The 19,806-nt window shown below is 44.7% G+C and overlaps 10 protein-coding genes and 1 long non-coding RNA gene across 12 annotated transcripts in view; 3 read left to right on the top strand and 8 right to left on the bottom strand.

Annotated features, from left to right (window-relative positions):
- The window catches only part of LOC108556809, a 3,400-nt gene extending 2,042 nt beyond the window's left edge, over positions 1 to 1,358 (top strand). The window contains exons 2-3 of the long non-coding RNA XR_001890837.1: positions 995 to 1,197; positions 1,285 to 1,358. This is a non-coding gene — a long non-coding RNA (uncharacterized LOC108556809). The remainder of the gene's footprint in view (positions 1 to 994; positions 1,198 to 1,284) is intronic.
- LOC108556806 overlaps positions 1 to 2,591 on the bottom strand; it is a 3,938-nt gene extending 1,347 nt beyond the window's left edge. Inside the window, exon 1 of the mRNA XM_017913078.1 lies at positions 1,319 to 2,591. Within this exon, the coding sequence (XP_017768567.1) occupies positions 1,319 to 1,520 (202 nt within the window). The 5' untranslated portion in view covers positions 1,521 to 2,591. The remainder of the gene's footprint in view (positions 1 to 1,318) is intronic.
- LOC108556808 lies at positions 1,554 to 3,656 on the bottom strand. The gene is made up of 3 exons (XM_017913081.1): positions 3,499 to 3,656; positions 3,335 to 3,448; positions 1,554 to 3,173 (listed from the first exon to the last, which is right to left on the bottom strand). Exons 1-3 carry the CDS (start codon positions 3,596 to 3,598, stop codon positions 3,064 to 3,066), a joined length of 324 nt encoding a protein of 107 aa, XP_017768570.1. The 5' UTR covers positions 3,599 to 3,656; the 3' UTR covers positions 1,554 to 3,063.
- A 925-nt stretch (positions 3,657 to 4,581) lies between these two features.
- On the top strand, positions 4,582 to 5,505 carry LOC108556805 (ADP-ribosylation factor-like protein 2). Its single transcript, XM_017913077.1, has 4 exons — positions 4,582 to 4,734; positions 4,800 to 5,073; positions 5,135 to 5,215; positions 5,285 to 5,505. The coding sequence occupies exons 1-4, from the start codon at positions 4,670 to 4,672 to the stop codon at positions 5,417 to 5,419; spliced, it is 555 nt and encodes a 184-aa protein (XP_017768566.1). The 5' UTR covers positions 4,582 to 4,669; the 3' UTR covers positions 5,420 to 5,505.
- LOC108556804 (RNA polymerase II degradation factor 1-like) lies at positions 5,458 to 6,585 on the bottom strand. The gene is made up of 3 exons (XM_017913076.1): positions 6,545 to 6,585; positions 6,059 to 6,485; positions 5,458 to 5,990 (listed from the first exon to the last, which is right to left on the bottom strand). Exons 1-3 carry the CDS (start codon positions 6,575 to 6,577, stop codon positions 5,527 to 5,529), a joined length of 924 nt encoding a protein of 307 aa, XP_017768565.1. The 5' UTR covers positions 6,578 to 6,585; the 3' UTR covers positions 5,458 to 5,526.
- A 167-nt stretch (positions 6,586 to 6,752) lies between these two features.
- LOC108556802 lies at positions 6,753 to 8,127 on the bottom strand. The gene is made up of 4 exons (XM_017913075.1): positions 7,803 to 8,127; positions 7,605 to 7,726; positions 7,351 to 7,540; positions 6,753 to 7,303 (listed from the first exon to the last, which is right to left on the bottom strand). The coding sequence occupies exons 1-4, from the start codon at positions 8,125 to 8,127 to the stop codon at positions 6,771 to 6,773; spliced, it is 1,170 nt and encodes a 389-aa protein (XP_017768564.1). The 3' UTR covers positions 6,753 to 6,770.
- Positions 8,128 to 8,312: 185 nt separating this feature from the next.
- LOC108556815 (odorant receptor 46a-like) lies at positions 8,313 to 9,892 on the bottom strand. Its single transcript, XM_017913085.1, has 4 exons — positions 8,939 to 9,892; positions 8,685 to 8,886; positions 8,460 to 8,615; positions 8,313 to 8,400 (listed from the first exon to the last, which is right to left on the bottom strand). Exons 1-4 carry the CDS (start codon positions 9,718 to 9,720, stop codon positions 8,344 to 8,346), a joined length of 1,197 nt encoding a protein of 398 aa, XP_017768574.1. The 5' UTR covers positions 9,721 to 9,892; the 3' UTR covers positions 8,313 to 8,343.
- A 501-nt stretch (positions 9,893 to 10,393) lies between these two features.
- Positions 10,394 to 12,952, bottom strand: LOC108556813 (alpha-1,3-mannosyl-glycoprotein 2-beta-N-acetylglucosaminyltransferase). The gene is made up of 7 exons (XM_017913084.1): positions 12,669 to 12,952; positions 12,071 to 12,602; positions 11,799 to 12,003; positions 11,507 to 11,735; positions 11,337 to 11,441; positions 11,022 to 11,283; positions 10,394 to 10,956 (listed from the first exon to the last, which is right to left on the bottom strand). The coding sequence occupies exons 2-7, from the start codon at positions 12,521 to 12,523 to the stop codon at positions 10,843 to 10,845; spliced, it is 1,368 nt and encodes a 455-aa protein (XP_017768573.1). The 5' UTR covers positions 12,524 to 12,602; positions 12,669 to 12,952; the 3' UTR covers positions 10,394 to 10,842.
- Positions 12,953 to 13,072: 120 nt separating this feature from the next.
- On the bottom strand, positions 13,073 to 13,980 carry LOC108556816 (protein C19orf12 homolog). Of its 2 annotated transcripts, none has more exons than XM_017913087.1 (3): positions 13,754 to 13,980; positions 13,514 to 13,678; positions 13,073 to 13,450 (listed from the first exon to the last, which is right to left on the bottom strand). In XM_017913087.1, exons 2-3 carry the CDS (start codon positions 13,671 to 13,673, stop codon positions 13,194 to 13,196), a joined length of 417 nt encoding a protein of 138 aa, XP_017768576.1. In that variant the 5' UTR covers positions 13,674 to 13,678; positions 13,754 to 13,980; the 3' UTR covers positions 13,073 to 13,193. The 2 variants fall into 2 exon arrangements, with proteins under 2 accessions (XP_017768576.1, XP_017768575.1); XM_017913086.1 differs by having other exon boundaries at positions 13,514 to 13,698; positions 13,754 to 13,978.
- A 70-nt stretch (positions 13,981 to 14,050) lies between these two features.
- LOC108556812 (trafficking protein particle complex subunit 10) lies at positions 14,051 to 18,676 on the top strand. The gene is made up of 9 exons (XM_017913083.1): positions 14,051 to 14,355; positions 14,423 to 14,640; positions 14,695 to 14,881; positions 14,977 to 15,179; positions 15,254 to 15,541; positions 15,605 to 15,811; positions 15,883 to 17,109; positions 17,177 to 17,575; positions 17,646 to 18,676. Exons 1-9 carry the CDS (start codon positions 14,289 to 14,291, stop codon positions 18,309 to 18,311), a joined length of 3,462 nt encoding a protein of 1,153 aa, XP_017768572.1. The 5' UTR covers positions 14,051 to 14,288; the 3' UTR covers positions 18,312 to 18,676.
- Positions 18,677 to 18,795: 119 nt separating this feature from the next.
- The window catches only part of LOC108556762 (angiopoietin-related protein 7-like), a 1,180-nt gene continuing 169 nt past the window's right edge, over positions 18,796 to 19,806 (bottom strand). The window contains exons 2-3 of the mRNA XM_017913010.1: positions 19,316 to 19,802; positions 18,796 to 19,050 (exon numbers count right to left, since the gene is read on the bottom strand). Of these exons, the coding sequence (XP_017768499.1) occupies positions 18,879 to 19,050; positions 19,316 to 19,802 (659 nt within the window). The 3' untranslated portion in view covers positions 18,796 to 18,878. The remainder of the gene's footprint in view (positions 19,051 to 19,315; positions 19,803 to 19,806) is intronic.

The following is a 19,806-nucleotide window of genomic DNA, read 5'->3' on the forward strand; positions in this document are numbered from 1 at the left end:
TCCTCGTCGTCATTCAATCCAACCAACCATTCCAACCCTCCCCGCGTAAACTCGCCGCACTCTTCTTTATCCATTATCTCAAATACTTTTAATTGACACACTCAAACTTGCTCTCCGACACATGCGTCGGGTCAACCTTAATTAAGGCCACGGTGAATTAACAGACACACTCTTCGATCTTTTTCACGCGAAGATAAACAATACAAAAAAAAGGCGAAATTTCCATCGATATCTATTGAAATATAGTCATTTTACACGACTTTCAAAACTGTGCAGTTTCGTATCGTGAAGAAGAGACAATCAGAACTATATTTGTTTTAGTTATTTCGAAGTTTGCGGTCGTCCGTCCGGCCTTGGTCGACAATAATGCGGTTTTAATTGGTTCTCCGCTAATCGTGGAATTCCTATGATTTCACCAATATTAAATAAAAAACATGTACGTACACATGGCACAGTCCCTCCCCCTCTTGAGTGTTGTTTCATCGATTTTTCCTTCGGCTCCTTCCCTACGCAAAATTAAGCACACATCGCACGTATGATGTGTGTGTATGATTCATTCCCGCCCTCCACCGATCTCGAAGGAAGGGCATTAACCGATGATTTCCACCGTTGAATACTTTATTACACTCTCTTTTTTTTTCTTCTTCATCACCTTCTTTCCAAACGTCTATAAATAACGTGGCATCGATTCTCTATAATTACCCCCCGCACAACAACAACAACGACGACGACGATGACGATGACGATGTCGGGTCATCGGGGGGAAAAGAAGTGCCAAAGGTTGATGGCATTTGCATGTAATAGCGACAATAAACAATCGCGATATTACGTTTGCAAAAAAATGCATTTCAGGCTCGCAGCAATATATTCATTAACAATGCGATTAGTTTTAAACGAGCAAATAATAGTTGCAGTCAAGTGAACGTTGCACTAATTGCAGTTTGAAATATACGAAATTCGGAATTGTAATGAAAATATAATTCGTTTCCTGTAGTTTCTGGGAAGGAAGGAAGGAAGCGACCGAAAGAGTTTGCACCATACCGGGACTTGCCGGGCGGACGGGCCCTTTGAACTCTCTCGATGTGAATTTGGTTTATTCCGAAATCGGGTTTTCCTGCAGGATATGTCACCGTTTCCTGCAGCCTATGATTTTCTATTCTCACGTACTTTCCACGAGTACATTTTAGCGAATAACAGGTGCACGCTTTATTAAATAATAGAAATGTTTGAAACGATAACATTTTTCGCACATTCAGATTAACTAATTATTCTTATTATTTTTAGTGGTGAAATAAGGGAATAGTAGTGACCAACTTACTGCTTGTGTCCAATGTCATATGTAGCACCGAGTTCTTCGCTTGCGTCGCAGAAATTTCGTGCTCGATCACGTACTCCTCGTAGCGAAGTCTGGAGTCGGAGGCGGCGTCGGCGACGTCTGTCGGAGAGGAGATGGCCAGGTGTGATCCATCGAGGAGGTGAAAGAGGATCGCGACCAGCGCAATACCCGTGCACCACAACATTTGCGGGGTATATCCGTAGAAACAAAAGCACAACTACAACTGCTGCATTCGAACGCTTCTGCAAGACATCTTCACTCTATTCCTCCCTGTGTCTATTCTGTTATGCCTGTGTAATGCGTCCAAAGCGTATAGGATATAATAGATGATCAAAGTCGTCTTTGGAATGTCGAAGAAAAGAAAAAGGAAAACAATGGAAGTACACGGGGAGGAAGCAATGAACAGTTACGTCCGATGTGACAAGAAACGCAATTGGGTTATTATGCATACATCATCGGTGTGGTGATCGACGGCGACTGTCGATGTAACACGTAACGATGATACCCAATTCTATTTATTATTATCATTAATAATAATAATAATGATTATTGATGGTAATGTTACGACGATGATGGTGATGATGATGATGATGGAAAATTGTTCAAATTTTCGAAACAATTCCGAGATCCCAAGAATAGCGACGGCCTTGCCGTGCGATGTTAGATTGTGTTTATTTATTATTTTTATTTTTGTTTCAAGAATATTTCACAAAGACACGCACACCCGAAAAACCGCGCTCTTCATTTATTCGCAGTTAATATTCGATATTGTTGCGCGGAACCGTTGCAAGACGAATAACGACGCTACCCGAGGAACGTACGCATTCTAATGAATATTGTCGGACGGCTTCACTTTCTTTGGGGCGAACCGAAATTCCCCTTTTTTTTTCCATTATCCAGTCAGTACATACATACATATACAATCGAAGAGCGCAAACTCGCATTTACACACACGCTCTACGTGTATGAACACAAACGCACACGCATCCTTGCTGTTGCAACTCGCATACGCTCGCACCTCACGGCACCGCTTCACAAATAGATTGGATTTATTACCTACTCTTTTTATTACCTTCTTCGATCGGTTCGTTTTGTTGTCGCTGTCTATTTTCGCACTTCTTTTTTTTGTTGTTAGTTTTCTACTCTTCTTCCCGCCAAATCCGCTCGCCACTGCCCGTGTCCGCATCAGTCTCCATGGTTACCTACAATCAACCTGCAGTTTACTCCGGAGTCCGTCGCAACCGCGTTTCCCCTAGTTACAAACAAACAAAACAAAAGACGATGGTCATCGGTAATTCGTTAATGATAATAAAAAAAATCTACAACTCGTTTCAGTAATGAAGATAATAATGTCCATCGTTAGAGTTGTGTGTTCGTTGTTTGCGCGTTCGCATTCACAGTTAATTAATAACGTCCAATTGAGAAGAATTGCGCGGGGCAATTTCCAAAAGGACATGTCAGATCTGTTTCGTTCATTGTCATCAAATTGCCGTGTCGTGTATTATTGTTTGTTTTCGTCCTTACGTAAAAACGCAAATTGATTGCACAATTTGCGATTAAACATTGTGCATTGCGCAACAACAGCAATTCCAACAGAACAATCGCTCCCGACTCTTCTTCCGACAATGTCGGAATTGACAAGAAAACATCATCATCAACATTATATTACTTTATTTTATCACTATTTATTTATACATTGGCAGTTTGCTGTTGTTGCTGCTGTTGTGTTAAGTTGGGGATTCGCAGCAGCAGTGCAGCATGTACTCGTAGTCCTGGCACAATTGTTTCCCGTTCAACGGACAATTCAAAAAGGACGGACAGACGACGGGCAGCGAATCTGATACAAAAATATTTCAAATTTCAATTGTTTGAATGTGATTGGTTTGAGCGCGTTCCGTCCTCTGCAACGAGGGCGTTGTACTCTCTCTCTCTCTCAAACAGAGAGCATTTGCAGGACATTTGAACTTTTTTTTCTAAATTATAACTAAATGTACGTACCGTAAAATGCGGCGCATCCACAGCAATAGCCGAGAACGATGGCTGGATCATCGTCGCAAAAGTGCGGAGGACAACCGGTGCAGTAGGGTCCCAAACCAAAGTAGGGAAGATGAACTGCAAAACACGTAAGTTTATCATCATCACCATTTATTTAACTAATTTACCTCTTCGTTTTGTCCTAGGGGATGCCGCCTTAGAAGAAGCATCGTTGACCATCAGAAGAAGAAGAATGCAGATGGCAGTTGTCGTCGCACGTTTCCACATCGTCGCTCTTCGATCCGTACTCCCGTGACCATCGTGAGCGTCGCCTCCTTTTATTAAGGTTTGTAGATTATTGTCGCTCGTTATCTCCGCTAATGGCTTTGAAAATTTATACTACGGACAGACAACAAAAAAAAAGACAGGTATAATATTAAAAACGTAACTGTTCTTGGGACCATCGTCGGGCGTACACAAAGAAAGAACAAACAAATTATCACCAAGACTACTTGGGGTTAATTGCACCATTTATCGTTTCCTTCTTCTACTTCTACTTCTTCTCCTCTCTTGAATTATAGATAATATAGCTCTGTTTCGAAAATAACATTATCAACAACACACATGCACACATAATTATTTGTTTTTTGACTAATTTGAATTTCAAATTCCTGAACTAGATAAAGCGCACCAATTTACGCATTACGTCTGAAATTAAATATTTATCTTTTCGAAGGAATTATCAATGTTCGAAAACTGCCTAATCGATTAGTTGCTAGTGAGTTGCATGCACAATTTAAACTCGAATGATGCATTAACATGAAGAAGTTTTTCCAGTGGTTTATAAGTCACTTGAATTTCTATTCAATCGATTAACGTTTCCTTGATTATGTATTTTGATATAGTAATTTGAGAAATTCGCGTTAATTAATTACAAATTTGAACGCTTACAAAATGGCGGACGGACGTGATTGATACCAATACATTTTTATTGCAAAATTAAAACAATTGCTCTAACTTCATATTGCATTAACTTTATTAATTAAAAGTAGTTTCTTGGCATTGGTTCCTTTCACTTTCCACGCAATCCATATAGAAAGAATAATATAAAGTATAAAAATATTATGCATTTATTCCTCTCCCATTAAATATTATAATGATGTTCAATTAAATTTTGTATTAAAAATTAGTTCAAAACTAAAACTTTTCAAATATTAGATTTTATGTGTGGTGGCAGCGCTGCTAAATGGCAATGTTGGTATATTTGTTTTTCTTTATCTGTCAGTTGGATGAATGTGTTTCGATTTACACCTTCTGTTCTGTTCTTTAATACAATACAATTGTAATAGAATATAAACAATGGGATTTCTGTCGGTTTTGAGGAAGATGAAGCAGAAAGAGAAGGAAATGAGGATTCTGATATTGTTGGTTTTCAATTTGGTTTATTATTGGTGGTAATATTTTACAATTTCGTCGTGTGTGTTGCAAGGGGTTTGGATAATGCCGGTAAGACGACGATCCTGAAGAGATTCAACGGCGAGGATATCGACACGATTTCACCGACGCTCGGCTTCAACATTAAAACGCTGGAGCACAGGAACTTCAAGCTGAACATGTGGGACGTGGGCGGACAGAAGTCGTTACGTTCCTATTGGCGCAACTACTTTGAGTGCACAGACGGTCTGATCTGGGTGGTGGACAGCGCCGACAGAAGACGTATGCAGGACTGCAAGAATGAACTGCACAAGTTGCTCTTGGAAGAGGTACGTACAGTGGTGTGAATGCAGCAATTAAACCAATAATAATCGTACATGTCTTTCGTAGAGGTTGGCAGGTGCAACTCTTTTGATTTTTGCCAATAAACAGGACTTGCCTGGTGCATGCTCTGCAGAGGAATTGCAAGAAGTGAGTAGTTCATTTAATTTAATCAGAAAAGAGAAAAGATCTTTCATTTCTTATTGGATTTATTTTCAGATACTCGAATTGAATTTGATCAAAACTCACCACTGGCAGATTGTGTGGTGCAGCGCCGTCACTGGGGAGAATCTTCTGAAGGGCATAGACTGGCTGATCAATGACATTGCCGTCAGGATATTCACGCTCGATTAAGCTTTATTAATGTGATACGTATTTATTTCCTCTTTAATTATTTCTTCTCTCTTTACTATTTTATTATTATCATTAAAAAAAATACGCGCTAATTTGTTTGCGGAGATTTACTGTGCCTTTTCCTCCTCCGCTGGTTCTTTGATGATGACCGTGTTGCTTTTCGTCGATTTCATGCTTTGGCGCAGAGACATGCGTGACGGAGTCGCAGATTGTTTCTTTGCTTCTCCCGGAACATCAGCATCGACGGTAGCGGGTGCGGCAGCAACATTTGAAGGAGTAGCGACAGCGGTTTTACTGTCAACTGCTGCTTTAACGCTTGCCTTGGAAGCAGTCCTCTGCACTTCTGCGTTGGTGGATGGTGATGCGGAGATACGAGCCTTGCTGGAGGTCATCTGAGAAGTCCTCTTCAGTATGGACGGCCTCGTCGCCGTGGTCGCAGACGCGGTGTTGGTGATCGTCGTCGTCGTTATGGGTTCGGTATCGGTGGGCGGTTCTGTGCCGCTCCTGGACGTCGTCCTCGAGGTCTCCGTGCCCTTGTCCTCCGTGGGTGTTGTCATCGAGGTGGCCGTTGCTGCACAGAACAAATGCAAATTGCAAATCAAATGAAACTGTAGTAGTAGTACTGTATACTCTACTAACTAGATTCGCTTCCGCTGCCTCCGCCCTTCTTATTCTTTTTCTTCCGTTTCCGTTTCTTCTTCTTCTTGGGCGGAAGCGGTTCGGTGTCCGGGTACAGCTCCATGAAGGATTTTTTCATGCGTTCGATGTTCATGAAATCACCTTTCAGCGTGAATCTCTTCTGCAGTCCCTCGATCAGACCCTTGTCGAACTTCAGCTTGAACTTGCGCACCGCCCTGCGGAACTTCTTCTTGTCCAACGGTTCATCGGCTAGCGACTGTATGAACCAGCCAAAGTTCTTTTTCTGCTTCTTGCGTTTCGGCTTCTGCGACAGAAACTTGCACCGGTCGAAGTAGACCTTGTCGATTTTGGGGCCGGCGATGCGGTAGTCGCTGAGGAAACCCTGGATGCGCACGTTCTTTCCCATCTTGGTGACGCGTCTCCACAGCTGCACGATGTCGATTCAAATGCTATAGAGAATTCGGCAATGCGAAATGATAATGTTACCTGCCGGTCGGAAATTGCGCTTGACGAATACATTCTCCAGGTCCATGTACTCCAGCCGGAGATCCTCCATCGTGAACGCTTGCACCATGAAGATGGCCTCTTCGGGCGTCATCAGATTGAAGCCCAGATTGATGCTCTGCAGCGACGTGTTTCCGACGATTCCTGCTCTGATCATCCTCCAGCAAACTTCCATCAATCTGCAGCAAAACGAACCAAACGATCTTTACTATTGCGACCCGTCCTGTTGCGAGTCCGTTTCGCAACAACGGACCTGTTGTTGCTCAAGTCCAGATGCTCCAAGACGGTGGTGGCTTTCAAGTATCGGAGGATTTCGACGACGGCATCCGGAATGCCGATAGCGTTCCACGCCAAATTCAGATACTTGATGGACGTGTTTTCCGATAAACCCAAGCAGAGTGGCTTCAAAGCTTTGAGAAATAGAAAGCAAGTTCGTCTTGCCTTTGAAGAAATACACGTACATCCTGTAATTGTAATTGTACTCACCTGCAACGGGGTACAGATCGTTCCAGGATAGATCCAGGAAATCCATGGTCGTGTTCGACGCTAAATATTTGCCCAGATTCTTCCCAGTTCCAACACCCAAATTATTGTGGCTCAGATTCAGCTTCTGTATCAGCTGATTCTCCTTCATCGCCTCCAGCAAATTCAGAACGCCCTCATCGCCTAGACTGTTGAAACTCAGATCTAATTCGCGCAGACACTGATTCAGACTCAATCCCTCCATGATGTTGTAAATACCTGCATCATCATCATTAATATTATGTTTCTTCACTTAATCTCCTCACCTTCTGGTCCGATCCGGCATTCTCGCATATTCAATATCTTCACTTTGTTATTCTCCCTCAGCATTTCCCCGATCCAGAAGACGGCGTCCGGCGTCATCCAGTTGTCTTCCAAGATCATGTGCTCCACGCGATTGTTGATCATCATCGTCGAGCAGATGGCTTTCGTCTGATTGAAAGACAATCCGTAGTACTTGAAATTTAAACGTTAAAACGTTGTTATCATCATCATCATTCGCATTCTTTTTTCGAATCACCTTGAGGTTCAGCGTGTCCGTCGGAAGCGATCTGAGGACGCGCGTTATGGGCACTATGTTGATTTCGATGCACAGGTTCCTGTACTTTTCGCACCCGATGTCGTCGTACGTGGGCTCCGGTTCTAAATTTTAACCACCACCACCACCACCATTATTATTACTATTATTGTTTATATTTGTATAAAATGATCATTTTACCCACGTAATTGAAGGCTTCATCTATGCCGGGATCGACGAGCGGCGGGAAATGATACAGGATGTGCCTCAAGAGTGAACTGCGCGAGATCAGGATCTGAGCCAAACACATGAACGACTTTGTGTTCTTGTCGAAGAGATCTTGCAGAGTTTCCTCATCGAAATCTTCCTCCTCCAGAGCATAATCGTACTCATCCTCTTCCCCATCGCCATCATCATCGACAACTTCCTCTTCTTCCTCCTCCTCCTCCCCTTCGTCGTCGTCGCAGGATGTTGTTAAACTCCTTTCGTCGTCCGCCTGATAGTTTGCATTCTCGGACTCTTGCATCATCGGAAACGAGTCGAAATTAATCGAAACAAGTCAAAGTCATTTTGTAACAACAACAACAACATCAACAACAAACAAACAAAATACTAACGAAATTTAATGTTATTGAATGGATTTATTTTGTATGTGCAGTTTATTTATTTTTTCTTTCTGTTTTTTTACTACAAGGTAACAACAATTTTGTGGTGTAGTTTCGGTGCATCATCATCTTCATCATCACTGACCATAAAGTCGATTCATCAGAGCGAAATAAGAGTAAGACGATTGGAGCAGCTAAAAACAAATTTAAATGTGACGGTTGGTAGTTGTTGGTGAATTTCTGTTTGTTTTACGTTGCTGTACGCTGCCAATCCGAGGATAGAAAATTTCCCTGCCGTCAAAACGGTGGGTCTCTTGGAGCGCTCCATTATGATCATCAGCGTTTTTCGCGCCGTGTTATCGCAGTTGTACCATTGCGACATGTAGCAGGCGTCCTTGATTTCCTCGCTCTAAAAATGATATACAATAATAATAATAATGATTATTATTATTAACAAGGGGAATGCTCAAGTATCGACCTTCAACATAAGATTGTTTCCGTATAGGCAATATATTCCCAGCTGAGTGAGAAGTGATGCCGTGTAAAAGATCAGGAATATAACGTTGAGCAGATCTTCGGCTAATTGGAATTGGAACCAAGTGTTGCAGATGGCGAGGACGCTATCGAAGAATTGCACCAGGAAGTAGTAGCAGTAGATTTTTTCGATTTCAGCGCAGTATCTGTTAATGAATTTATTAAAATATGTTAATATGCTGTTTAGTCTAGTTTTACTGGATGATGTTGAGATGATGTTTGACGCACTCCTTGAGCCGCTCGTTGACGTGCCAATCGGTGTCGGAATCTGTCGTATCGCTCCTCCTCTTTCCTGCATCGACTTCTTCGTAACTGAGCCCCGCCCATTCACGAATGTTGAGCAGTTTGTCGCGCAGTATCGAGAACTGCGCGGTGCCTATGGAGATGAGACCCAGAGCGAGGATGTCCAGACTGGAGTTGTTCCAGCACGCTGTGCCCACGCTGTACACCTCGTACAGATGGAAGAGGATGCGGAAATGACCAAAGTCGATGACGTCAAAGCGGATGGCCATTTTATCGTTGGTGAAGAACGGTTTCAACAGGTACATGAGCACCAGACTGGCGACGAGCATCTGGTACCAGCGCATCAGCATTCGCGCGTACTTGATGGACGACCGGATGTGTCGATCCGAGTACATCGGATAGTTGACGAAATGCGTTCGCTTCAAATTCTCGACGGTCTCGATGAAACGTTCCGAGTTCCACCAGAAGAAGAAGTGCTTGAAGACGTACGGCACTTCGCTTGCCATGAAGGAGAGCAGTTCCGTGAGGTGACGGTACTGTCCGTCGCGGATGTTCGCATGAACCTCGAGGCAAAGAAGGCTGCAGAAGAGGCAATCTGTGAACCAAGTCGCGCACTGCCTGAAACGATAGAAAACGCTTCGATTCCTTTGCGGCCAGATCCCCGTCACCTGCAGCATCCTCCTCTGTATGCTGATAGCATCGTATATATCAGACTTTTCATCCAATTTTTTTCCCATCTTAACAGTAGCAGCAGCAGCAACCTTCTACAAACAATCCTCGTTGTCGATGCTGCATGTCCTATTTATAACATCTTATCTTCAATAATAATCCTCCACCTCCTTTCAAATGATTCATTTATTAGCAATTATAGAAAAAGGCGCTCGTCCTTCTCTATTATTCATTCATCTTCATCCAGTTAATTATGCACACCGACGAGATGTGAACAGAAAAAAAAAATATATGTATGTATGCATGGCATATTTTTTAAATTGGAATCGCTTCTCGTCTATACATTATTCATACTCGAATTATCAATTGCGCTACATTTCTACATTTTTTATATATTCACTTAGCTTCATTCAAAATTCATCCACGAATTACACGAACACACACTTCAAAGTGTCACAATTATCTGCATATTCCACGAAGAAGTTTAATAGTTTCTTGTAATTGTGAAACTTGTGACATAAGGGATGTAAATGAAACGATTCCGATGATTTCAAATTAAAACTTTGTATTCACAATATTAATATAATAATAATAATAATAATAACGGTGATAATGATGACGATAATGAGAAATAGCAAACGTAATGATATTGCAACAATTTGAAATGAGATTTGATGTTCGAAGTAATAACAATCACGATGAGGATGAATACGGGTGATGAGGATGGGCTCAATATGGTGGTGGTGGTGGTGCTCAGAGACAAAACAACCAAATAAAACGTATCTCTTGCGAGCGAGCAAGAGAATGTGAGGAATATTATATAACAAAGGGATGGATAGACAGACAGACAGACATAATAAAGAATATGTACATAACAGGTTGGTGTTTGGATTCAGGTATGAAACAAACGTGATGCGAACTATTTACACGCGGATGGAAGAGCTTTGAAGACACACAAACGGAACACGATGATGATGATGGCTACCTCCATCCATCCATACATCTATGCACGACGCATAGATGTATGGATGAAGGAAGTAAGAGTTTGTGTATAAGCGCGAGTACTCTTAGGAATTAATGGAATGCGTCGTCTAGAGTCGACGTTGTTATTGTTTAATGTAAACAAAAGAAAGAGAAAGCGTAAAAGATCAGGAGGAGGAGGAGGAGGAGGTGTGGTAGGAACGTTCACGTTAACTCCAGCCCAAATCGTATCCCTTCCAATTCAAATTCGGTGCGAGGAAGACCGGACGTTCCTTGTACGAGAACGAGATGACGCCTCGGTACGCTGTCCTTGGTACTCCGCTCTATTTGAGGAATCGAAAGAAATTGCAGTTCGTTGAACGTAAAATACGCAAATATCAATCCTCACCCTAAAGTCATCCATCAGACCGAGCAGTTTGGCGGTCCTCTTGAACGCGTCCTTGTTGTAGTAAACGATGCGGACGGGCCCATCTCTGGCGACTCGACCCTCCTTCAGCTCCTGGTAGCTTACGACGGGACTCTGGTAGACCTTTCGCATGAACTGATCGTCGTATGCGTCGCGCGTCAAATTACTTAGATTGGTTTTCGTGAAAGGCACAAACTGTTCGTTCAGCTTGATGTACTTCAGATGCTTCTCGAAGAATAGACCACTGCAAAGAATGACTCGCTAATATACGGATTCAATTCATATTAACGAACTCACTTCGAGACGCCTATCTTGCCGAAAGTGCGCGTCCTCGAGATCTCCGGCCTGATGCAAGCACGTTCCTTCCTCTGCTGCGGCTGCCTTATCCAATCGTCCCAATACCTTTTTTGTTTTTAATTTTTAACATTAATAATATTATCATTATATTCTTGAACATCTCGGCTTACGATTTGGGCCATTTCGGTTGCAGCTCCGTCCACAACGATTTGAGCATCATCCAACCGAGACCGGGAAAAAAGTCGGTGCGGTAGAGGACGTCTGCCGCCTTCGGATCGATGAGTCCGGTCTTGCCGTTGTCGTTCCACGCCGAAATGCACCAGAGCGTCGGGTCCTTTTGCAACAACGGATATGTGCCGAGGAAGTACTCGAAAAAGTCGGGCGCAATGTCCAAATCATCTGCGACACACGAAACACATCATGAACTTTTATTCATCATCATCTTTTATTCATCCTACGTACCTTCCACGATGATCACGGCGTCAAAGTTAAAGTTGAAAAAGATCTCGCTCAACGCCCACCCGTAATGCCGAGCGATCTTAAAGTATCCTTTGAACTTTTTCTCCTTCGGCGGCACCTCGATCTCCTTCTGATCCGGCTGTCTTATTAGCGACACTTGCGGCACGTACCGATTTATCACTTCGGTCGTCTCCGGATGTTCGCAATCCTACAAGCACACCGCGTATCCACGTATCATCCTCCCGTCACAATTTGTATTTGCTGGCTCTTCTTACCTGGCTCACAATGATGGGAAACTGATCTGGGTCAGGTCTGTACTGGATCAGCTGATCCAAGCACCTGCTCACGCTCACCCTGTTGCAGGCAAACACCAGCACAGGGATGACAATTCCCTTCTTGGCCTTTCCTCCATTTCCATTTCCATCAACAACAACCATCATTTCCTCCTTCTCAGCAACCCTTTTCCTACTATCCAAATACCTGTGCAAATTATTCAACATATCTTTATTACGCTTGAACTCTCTGTCAATGCCCTCCTCAAGTTTCTGCAAGTTATTATCAATAATACCTTCGTTGCCCAAATCAACAACAACACCTCCACCACCACCCCCATTGCCTGCAACCGTCACGTTCACCGGCCGATTGGCGAACGTGAAGTAGAGCAGGAAAATCCACGACAATATGAACGTGGCTATGAAGCAGTACGAGGTGCGTTTGATTCGCATCATTTGGATAATAGTCAGGCTGGCTGCAGGTTGCCCAGCACTTTGCTGTGCTTTCTTATCTTTCTTTTAGTTAACCTATGATCTGCAACGAGAACAACAACAACAACAACATTATCAACAATTCTTATTGCTTTACAATAATACGAACCACAGTCAGAGTCATGTTTCGCTACTGCTGCTGCTGCTGCTGCTCCTCTCTAAATCTCTTATACTACTACTACTACTATTACTCTATGTTTGAAGGTGTTCACGTGTCGACGCACCAGCGATAACAATTGCCCATTATTAATTAATTATTGCTATTCAGATAAGGAGGGAAACAATCCAGCAGACACTTGTGATTCAATTCATCTTATATCGAGAGATCAAAAAGCACACACACACACACACATCTAGGAAAACGACCACCTCCACCACCATCGACGACGACACGTAAATAAATGGAGAAACGTCAAAATCCAGGCACTATGTAACAAAGGTTGCATCTCCAGATCAACTTGAGTTGCCTACATCCTGAGGAGATTGAGGGATATTTTAAAATAGATGGAGCAATTTTGTATAAAATGTATATATATTCTCGAGTTGATTGGATTGGATGACTGCTTAAAGAAACGATACAATTTGAATAAAATATGTACAGACAATATGTGGACAAGTGGAGTTGAGACGGCAGTCAATTAATCGTCATTCCCATCTCGTTTTTGAAGAATTGGGTGACCTGTCGCAGGACCACAGCCTGCAGCGAATTGTTCGTCATGATGATTGTGGCGAGCATCGCCAAATCTCTGCCATCCACATCGTGTATCACCTTCATCACGGACTCCGCCAGAGCGGTCCTCTGCGCTGGTGTCATTTCCATTATCACCTCACCCACGGACTTGAATTTGCCAGAACCATTGTAAGCAGCGAAAATCGCCCCCAAAGTTCCACCTGCAAATATATATTTCCAATTAGTTAAACAACACACTGTCTGTCTTCTCACATCCAACTCACCAACACCCAGTCCAATTGGTCCAGCCAGCAGACCACCTGCAAACGTGCATGCTGCTGCTATGCAGGCTCCCTTCCCACTCTCCATGACTGTCACCTCCAAATTCTTTGCATCCGAAAGCTGCCTTATCGCATAAATTATTTCATTTGTATTCACTGGCATTTTTTCTATGAGGGCAGAAAGCACACTGCGATACGAAAATTGATTAGAAAATATTATATTAAAAAATTGATCAACGTTACCTTCAATCGTACAGGTGAAATGACCAAAACAAAATAGACTACAAAAAATTGAACACTAAAATAAAATGACAATACTAAAACATAAATTCCTGTTGCCCCTCACTTATATACCCAGAGTTTAAATTAAATGCGGTTAGGTTGGAAAGGTCAAGTGATTAAAAATTTCCCCTTGTCTTGTATCTAATGGGAAAAAAAATAAGCAGATAAGGTAGATGATAATTATTTCATTTTAACAATTGGTACTCGATTCAAATAAGATGAAAAAAAAAAGCCNNNNTCAACCGTCAAAAGTTTGACAGTGTTTTTGAGTGTGTCGGATTCATACACATACATACATACATATATATATATATATATGTATTTTTTGTGTTCGATGTCGCCCCCAATTTTTTGAAAAGATGCCTGTCGCCAGTGATGTGGGACTTTGTGTTAAGGATACATCACGGAATCAATAGGAGGAAGAAATTGTGATGCGATAGGAGTAGGAGGAGGAGGAAGGTGGGAAAACAAATAAATTGTACGCGAGAGAAGAAATATGAATGGAGCGAACGAAGAAGAGTCGTCAGCCCCGGGGATACAAGACAGACGTCCGATCATCACATGTGATTATATATTGGTTGCAGCAACGTGAGCGGTTTGTGTTTAATGATGATGATTGATGGTTTGCAGGTGCCGGGGAGGTGGAACTTTTCTCATGCATTGAGGACAGGCTGTCAGTGGCGCTGCCTCAGGAGGTGTGCGAATGGAGGAGATCTCTGGGCAGACCAGCGAGATCTGTTCACATATCGGCCACATTTACACCTTACAATCAGGCAGCCCTACCCAGGATCAACCAATGGGATCTAATTAGACAACCGCTGTTTCACATCTTCTGGACTGAATGCAATGTATTGTTATTATTAATTTATCGATTATTTAATTTACCATGATGATGTTTGAAGGATGTGGATCAGTACAAGACAACTATAAGGGACGAGATTGAAGTGTGGCTGAAGGAGCTCATAGCCAAAGACATCCCTGATTGGCTGATTGTGGTGGTCGAGAATTTTGATGGAAAGCGCGCCAACAAATTGTTACCTCGCACCACGGTGCTAGATAAGATTCGCACGGAGTTCGCCACCAAGCAGGGTGAATATTATTACTTACGGTCCAATAGTTGGAAAAATGCAATTTCGGTGCGCGTTTGGTTGCCTACGGTGCTCATGCCTCATTTTTTTTGGCAGGCGATCGCTGCATTTCGGTGCTCAATCCGGGCAGGGAGGAGTCGCGAAATGCGGATTCATGGCGGGGATTGGTCGCAAGGATCAGGCACCTGCTGCTCACGAGTTACGGTCGAGCCGTGTCCAAATTGGAGGATTACGTTCGGCAGCAGCGCGAACGACGAAACGAGCCCGGATGGAATTTCATGGGTTACTTCAAATTGCAGGTACAGATGCGCACATAGCGAGTACATAGCAATACGAATACATGTTGTTGCGTGTTTTCTTTTTTATTTTCCAGGAAGAATTGGCGCAGGTGTTGGAGATGCTCGGGTTGTACGATGAAGCGCTGGTGCAGTACGACGAGCTGGACGCACTGTTCTCGCAGTTCGTGGTGAACGGTCAGTCCGGAGATGCTACCGGTTCCGGTTGGTTGAGCGAATTTCAACGGTCGCTGGAGAGGTGGCACGCCCTCAAGTTGGGACCTTGCGCGCTCCCCACGGAACCGGCGCCATCTCTGCTCGAGCTCAGGGCTTACCTCTATTCGAAGCAGGCACACATGCTGCTGCTGACGAATAAAGTTTGGGAGGCAAGTCATTCATTCTATTCTCTCTTCTCTCCATTATGATTATGATAATTGACTATTTGTTAGGTTGCATCCCGTTGTTTGCCATTTTTGCACGCCTGCTCTAGGGAGCTGCTGCTGCTGGAGATCTCGGCACCGCCGGGTGCAGTCGCCTGCTGGCTCTTCCTCGCCTCATTGGAGGTGCTTCACACGTGCAACCGTCACAACCAGGCGGATCAGGTGGAGGCCTACTCGTTGCACACCGCCTGCCTCTGGGCCTACGCTAGTCAAAAGGTGAGTTGCCGCCTCAATCAATCGATCAATCAATCTCTCTATCTGTTGTTCTTCTACTGTTGCTGCTTTAGTTAAGAAGTCTGGGCGATTTGTGTGGTCTGATGCCGGGGAGGACGCCCACTTCGGATCAGCTGCACGCCGTCGTCTATCTGTCGGCCGGGATGGGCGATTGTCCGGGTAAACCGGAATCACCATCGCCGACGGACATTCTGAAACAGGCTCTGCGCTCGCAAACGTCCTTCAACAAGACTTACCTGGAGCTGGCCGAACTTGCGATGTGCACGTACAAACACATCGGACGTCTCAGGTCGGCCCGACTCGTCGGAAGGGAGGTGGCCTCGTTCTACGTGCTTCTGGGGGAGGTGCAGAAGGCCGCTGCCTTCCTCACAGACGCACTGCGCACCTTCGAGCAGGACAATTGGCGCGATCTGGCGGCGCAGAGTCAGGTCGAGCTTGCCGAATGCTACAGGAAGGCGGGCGACACTCGGAAATACGTGAGGGCGTGCGCCGCCATCGCCGCCGCCTCCGAAATAGACAACCTGATCCGTTGGAGTTACTTTGACGAGATGCAGAACAGTCTGCTCGGCCTCGACCGAACGCTCATAGTGCCTTTCAAGAACATCCTGCGGATAGAGAGCGTTCGCATAGTCGGAGGTGCCGCCAGTAAATCGTCCGCCACCGCAATCGAGGTCATGCAGGATTCGCAGGTGGAGATCGAACTGATCGTCGAGTCGAACTTTCCGCGTGAGATCGTGTGCGCCAAGGCGATGATAGCCGTCGAGGCGGACGCCAAGGATGCGGCGACGGCTCAGAAAAGGGGTCGACGCAGTAGTAGCGTCATCACGGGGAAGGACGTGCGGCAGCAGGACGCTCTGCTGCAGCGGTTGCGCATCCAACGGCATCTCGATTACAAGGAGAACAAGCAGCTGTCTAGCGCGAGCGTCGTCTGCAGGAACGCCCCGCTGAAGAGAGCCGACAGCAACGTCAGTCCTGTCTACCACAGCGAGTTCAACGACTTCCTGGACACAGGAAAGACACCGTTCGTGATTACACCCGGCATGAACGTCGTACGTCTGAGCGGAAGGGCGGAAAGGGTGGGCAAGTTCTACCTGGGTCAGGTGGCCATACACATCAACCTGATGGAGCTCATCTCCGTTTCGCTAACGCCCAGACTCTGCTACGAGGTGCTGCGCGAAGAACCAAGCGTCCGACTGGACAAAGGCGAGGCCGCCCTCCTCTCCGACATCGAACAAATCATGACGCTCTCGGTCACCATCGGAAGTTACGCCATCGAAACGGTATATATACATTCAGCACATTACAGATTAATTGTATAAATATTAAATAACAATTTGATTTGTTCAGAAGGGTGAAAAGATCAAGGTGCTGTTAAAGTCATCCTCGGGGTTGTCCATATGCGGTGATGTCGTCAACGGCGGCGAATTCGGCAACAGTTTGGAGATCACTATAGAAGAGACGCGACCGTACTCCACAACTGTCGCATCGATCCGCGTACTCGCCGAGGTACCATCCAAGGATCACCAGGTCACCATCATCTGTCCGTGGAGCAGCAAGTCGCTTCCAGTCACACTCAGCTTTGCACCGCCTCTGAAGATTTCCTGGCGTCTGCATACCGTTAAACATCGCAAGTACGTGCAGATCACCGTCGTCGGTCAATGCGATCGCGACCTCAGCATCGGCGACAGCAGCCTCACCGTCTCCGACAATAAAGTCGTCCCGTTCCATTCGTCCGTCGGCGCTCAAGTAAGTTATGAAGATGAAGGTTTTCTTTGTTGTTGTTGTTTTTATTTTTAGTGTTTATTGCACGTTGTAGGTTCTCCCGAACGGTATGAGCGTGTCATTCACGTACGAGATATTGGTGAGGGCGCAGAAGGAGTCGATTCCGTTGAAGGCAGAATTTCGGCTGCGGTACGCGATGGGTGGTAGTGGTCATGATGATGATGATGATGATGATGAAAAAGGCAGCGTCGAAGAGTGTCGTGAGTACAGTTACCCGTTCGAACTGTCCAACTACCAGACTCTGTACCACATCCGCGCCAAGGTGGAGCCGACCAAGGGATCAGAGTTTTGTCGCGTCGGCACCGTCTGTCATCTGCACGTGTCGGTGAGTGCGGCCGCGCACAGCTTCCACGGCGGCAGCTCTCTAATGTACGAGGTGTTGGCCGAGCCGAGCGTTTGGGCGGTGTGCGGTCGGACTGCGGGAGTCATCTCCTTCGAGTCCGACTCTGATGCGGAGACGGTCGTGCTGGACGTGATGCCGCTGAACAGTGGATTCCTGCCGTTGCCTCTGGTTCGGCTCTCCAAGTACATTCCGGCAGATTTTGGCAACACCGATTACGGTAAGAATGAGCTGCTGCATCCGCGATTGGAGCCATTCAGCGCCGGCCAAATCTACAACGGAAGCAAGGGCGAACAGGTGCACGTCATCAACACCAATTCGGAACCGTTCTCCACCGGTGCTCCAACGTTGCTCACATAAAACAATAACGAAACAACAACAACAATAACGACAGCAGCAGCAGCCGCAACAGCAAAGAGAAAAACTCCTATTTTTCATTTTACGTTCTGAAGATTCAAGCGTTTTTATTTTGTGCCAAGAGATGGACTAGGAGGAATTGAATGGACGACTACGAAGACAAACATCACACACACGATTCATCTGTGCAATACGCCGGGTTTTATGGTTCGAGCTCAATAATACTCAAAGAGATACACACAAAAGAAAGGTTGACGTTGGCAAACAAAGAATTGGCGATCTCTGAAAGATTTCGATTATATTTTTATTAATCAAAAGAGTACTAGACCATGCATACATACAAAAACTATATATATATATATATTTATACATAGACACATATATTCTATTCTGCTATTAATTTTCATTCGGTATTAAGGGATTTTTTTAATTGTTAAGTTTTTTTTTTCTTTTAAATCTTCGTTTTCCTTAATTTATTATTCTGTATGCAAGAGAAACGTTCTATTTTATTGTATACCGTTGGTTTTATTTAATTTCTTTTATTTTATTTGGCATTGATGTGTGATATGATTAGGGGTCCTCTGGAACGTCTGTGCCCCTTCGGTAAGGCAACCTTCGCACCATCATCTCGCTCCTCTTCAGCGAGTAGTTGCCTAACCACGGTTCCCAGATGATGCCTCCGTAGTAGCCGGCGTCCTCCGAAACGTCGCGGTACATCCCGTTCAGATTAGCCTCGAAGCAGCTGCAACACGTTCAACAACAACAACAATAATTACATGGTCGCAATCCTCGCTCCGCCGCGTCCGACTGGTTGCGTAATAATGTCAGGCGTGCGTGCGATGCAAGCCTTGAATAAATGCGCGATACAATAAAGATTAGGCACGGAATGCAAGCAAGAATAAGCAAATTATAATATAACTTGCATTCTCGAACAGCGCAACATTTGGTCTTTTATTCAAACATCCCTCAAATATTAGCCCTGACTTTGAAAACGGAACGATGCAAACCTGTTGAACCACCAGCCTCCTCCGTACGCCGAGGCGCACGGACAACATTCCGGAGCTTCGTCGTTCTTAACGTCGTACGTGCTGAAGAGGGAGCCGTTGTGGCTGGAGAGGCCGTCGCTCGCGTTTCCCCGAAACTTTCCAACGTTCAGTCTGTATTTGTTCGGCTCTGAGTCGACGGAGAAATCAGCGTATTCGGCCCACGCCTTGTTACCTCGCCAATCCTCCAGTTCCACTCTCAGCACCGAGTTGTTGCTGTTGTTGCTTTCGTTCTTTGTCAGATCATGCAAAAGTTCATTGCCAATCCAATAGTTGCGCTCGTCTCCGAATCCTTTGCGATACTCTTCCCAACTTCGATTGAAGTTTTGCCGCGAATCTGTTCTCATCTGCACCACGATCCAACGGAAACCATCGATCTCCTTGCAAATTACATCCGATCTGTTCACACTTTCCTTACAATCTATATCGTCTACGGTTACAGTTTTCGATTCTGC

The sequence above is a fragment of the Nicrophorus vespilloides genome, unplaced genomic scaffold, assembly GCF_001412225.1.
Source record: "Nicrophorus vespilloides isolate i.1.1-1 unplaced genomic scaffold, Nicve_v1.0, whole genome shotgun sequence".
Lineage (NCBI taxonomy): Eukaryota > Metazoa > Arthropoda > Insecta > Coleoptera > Silphidae > Nicrophorus > Nicrophorus vespilloides.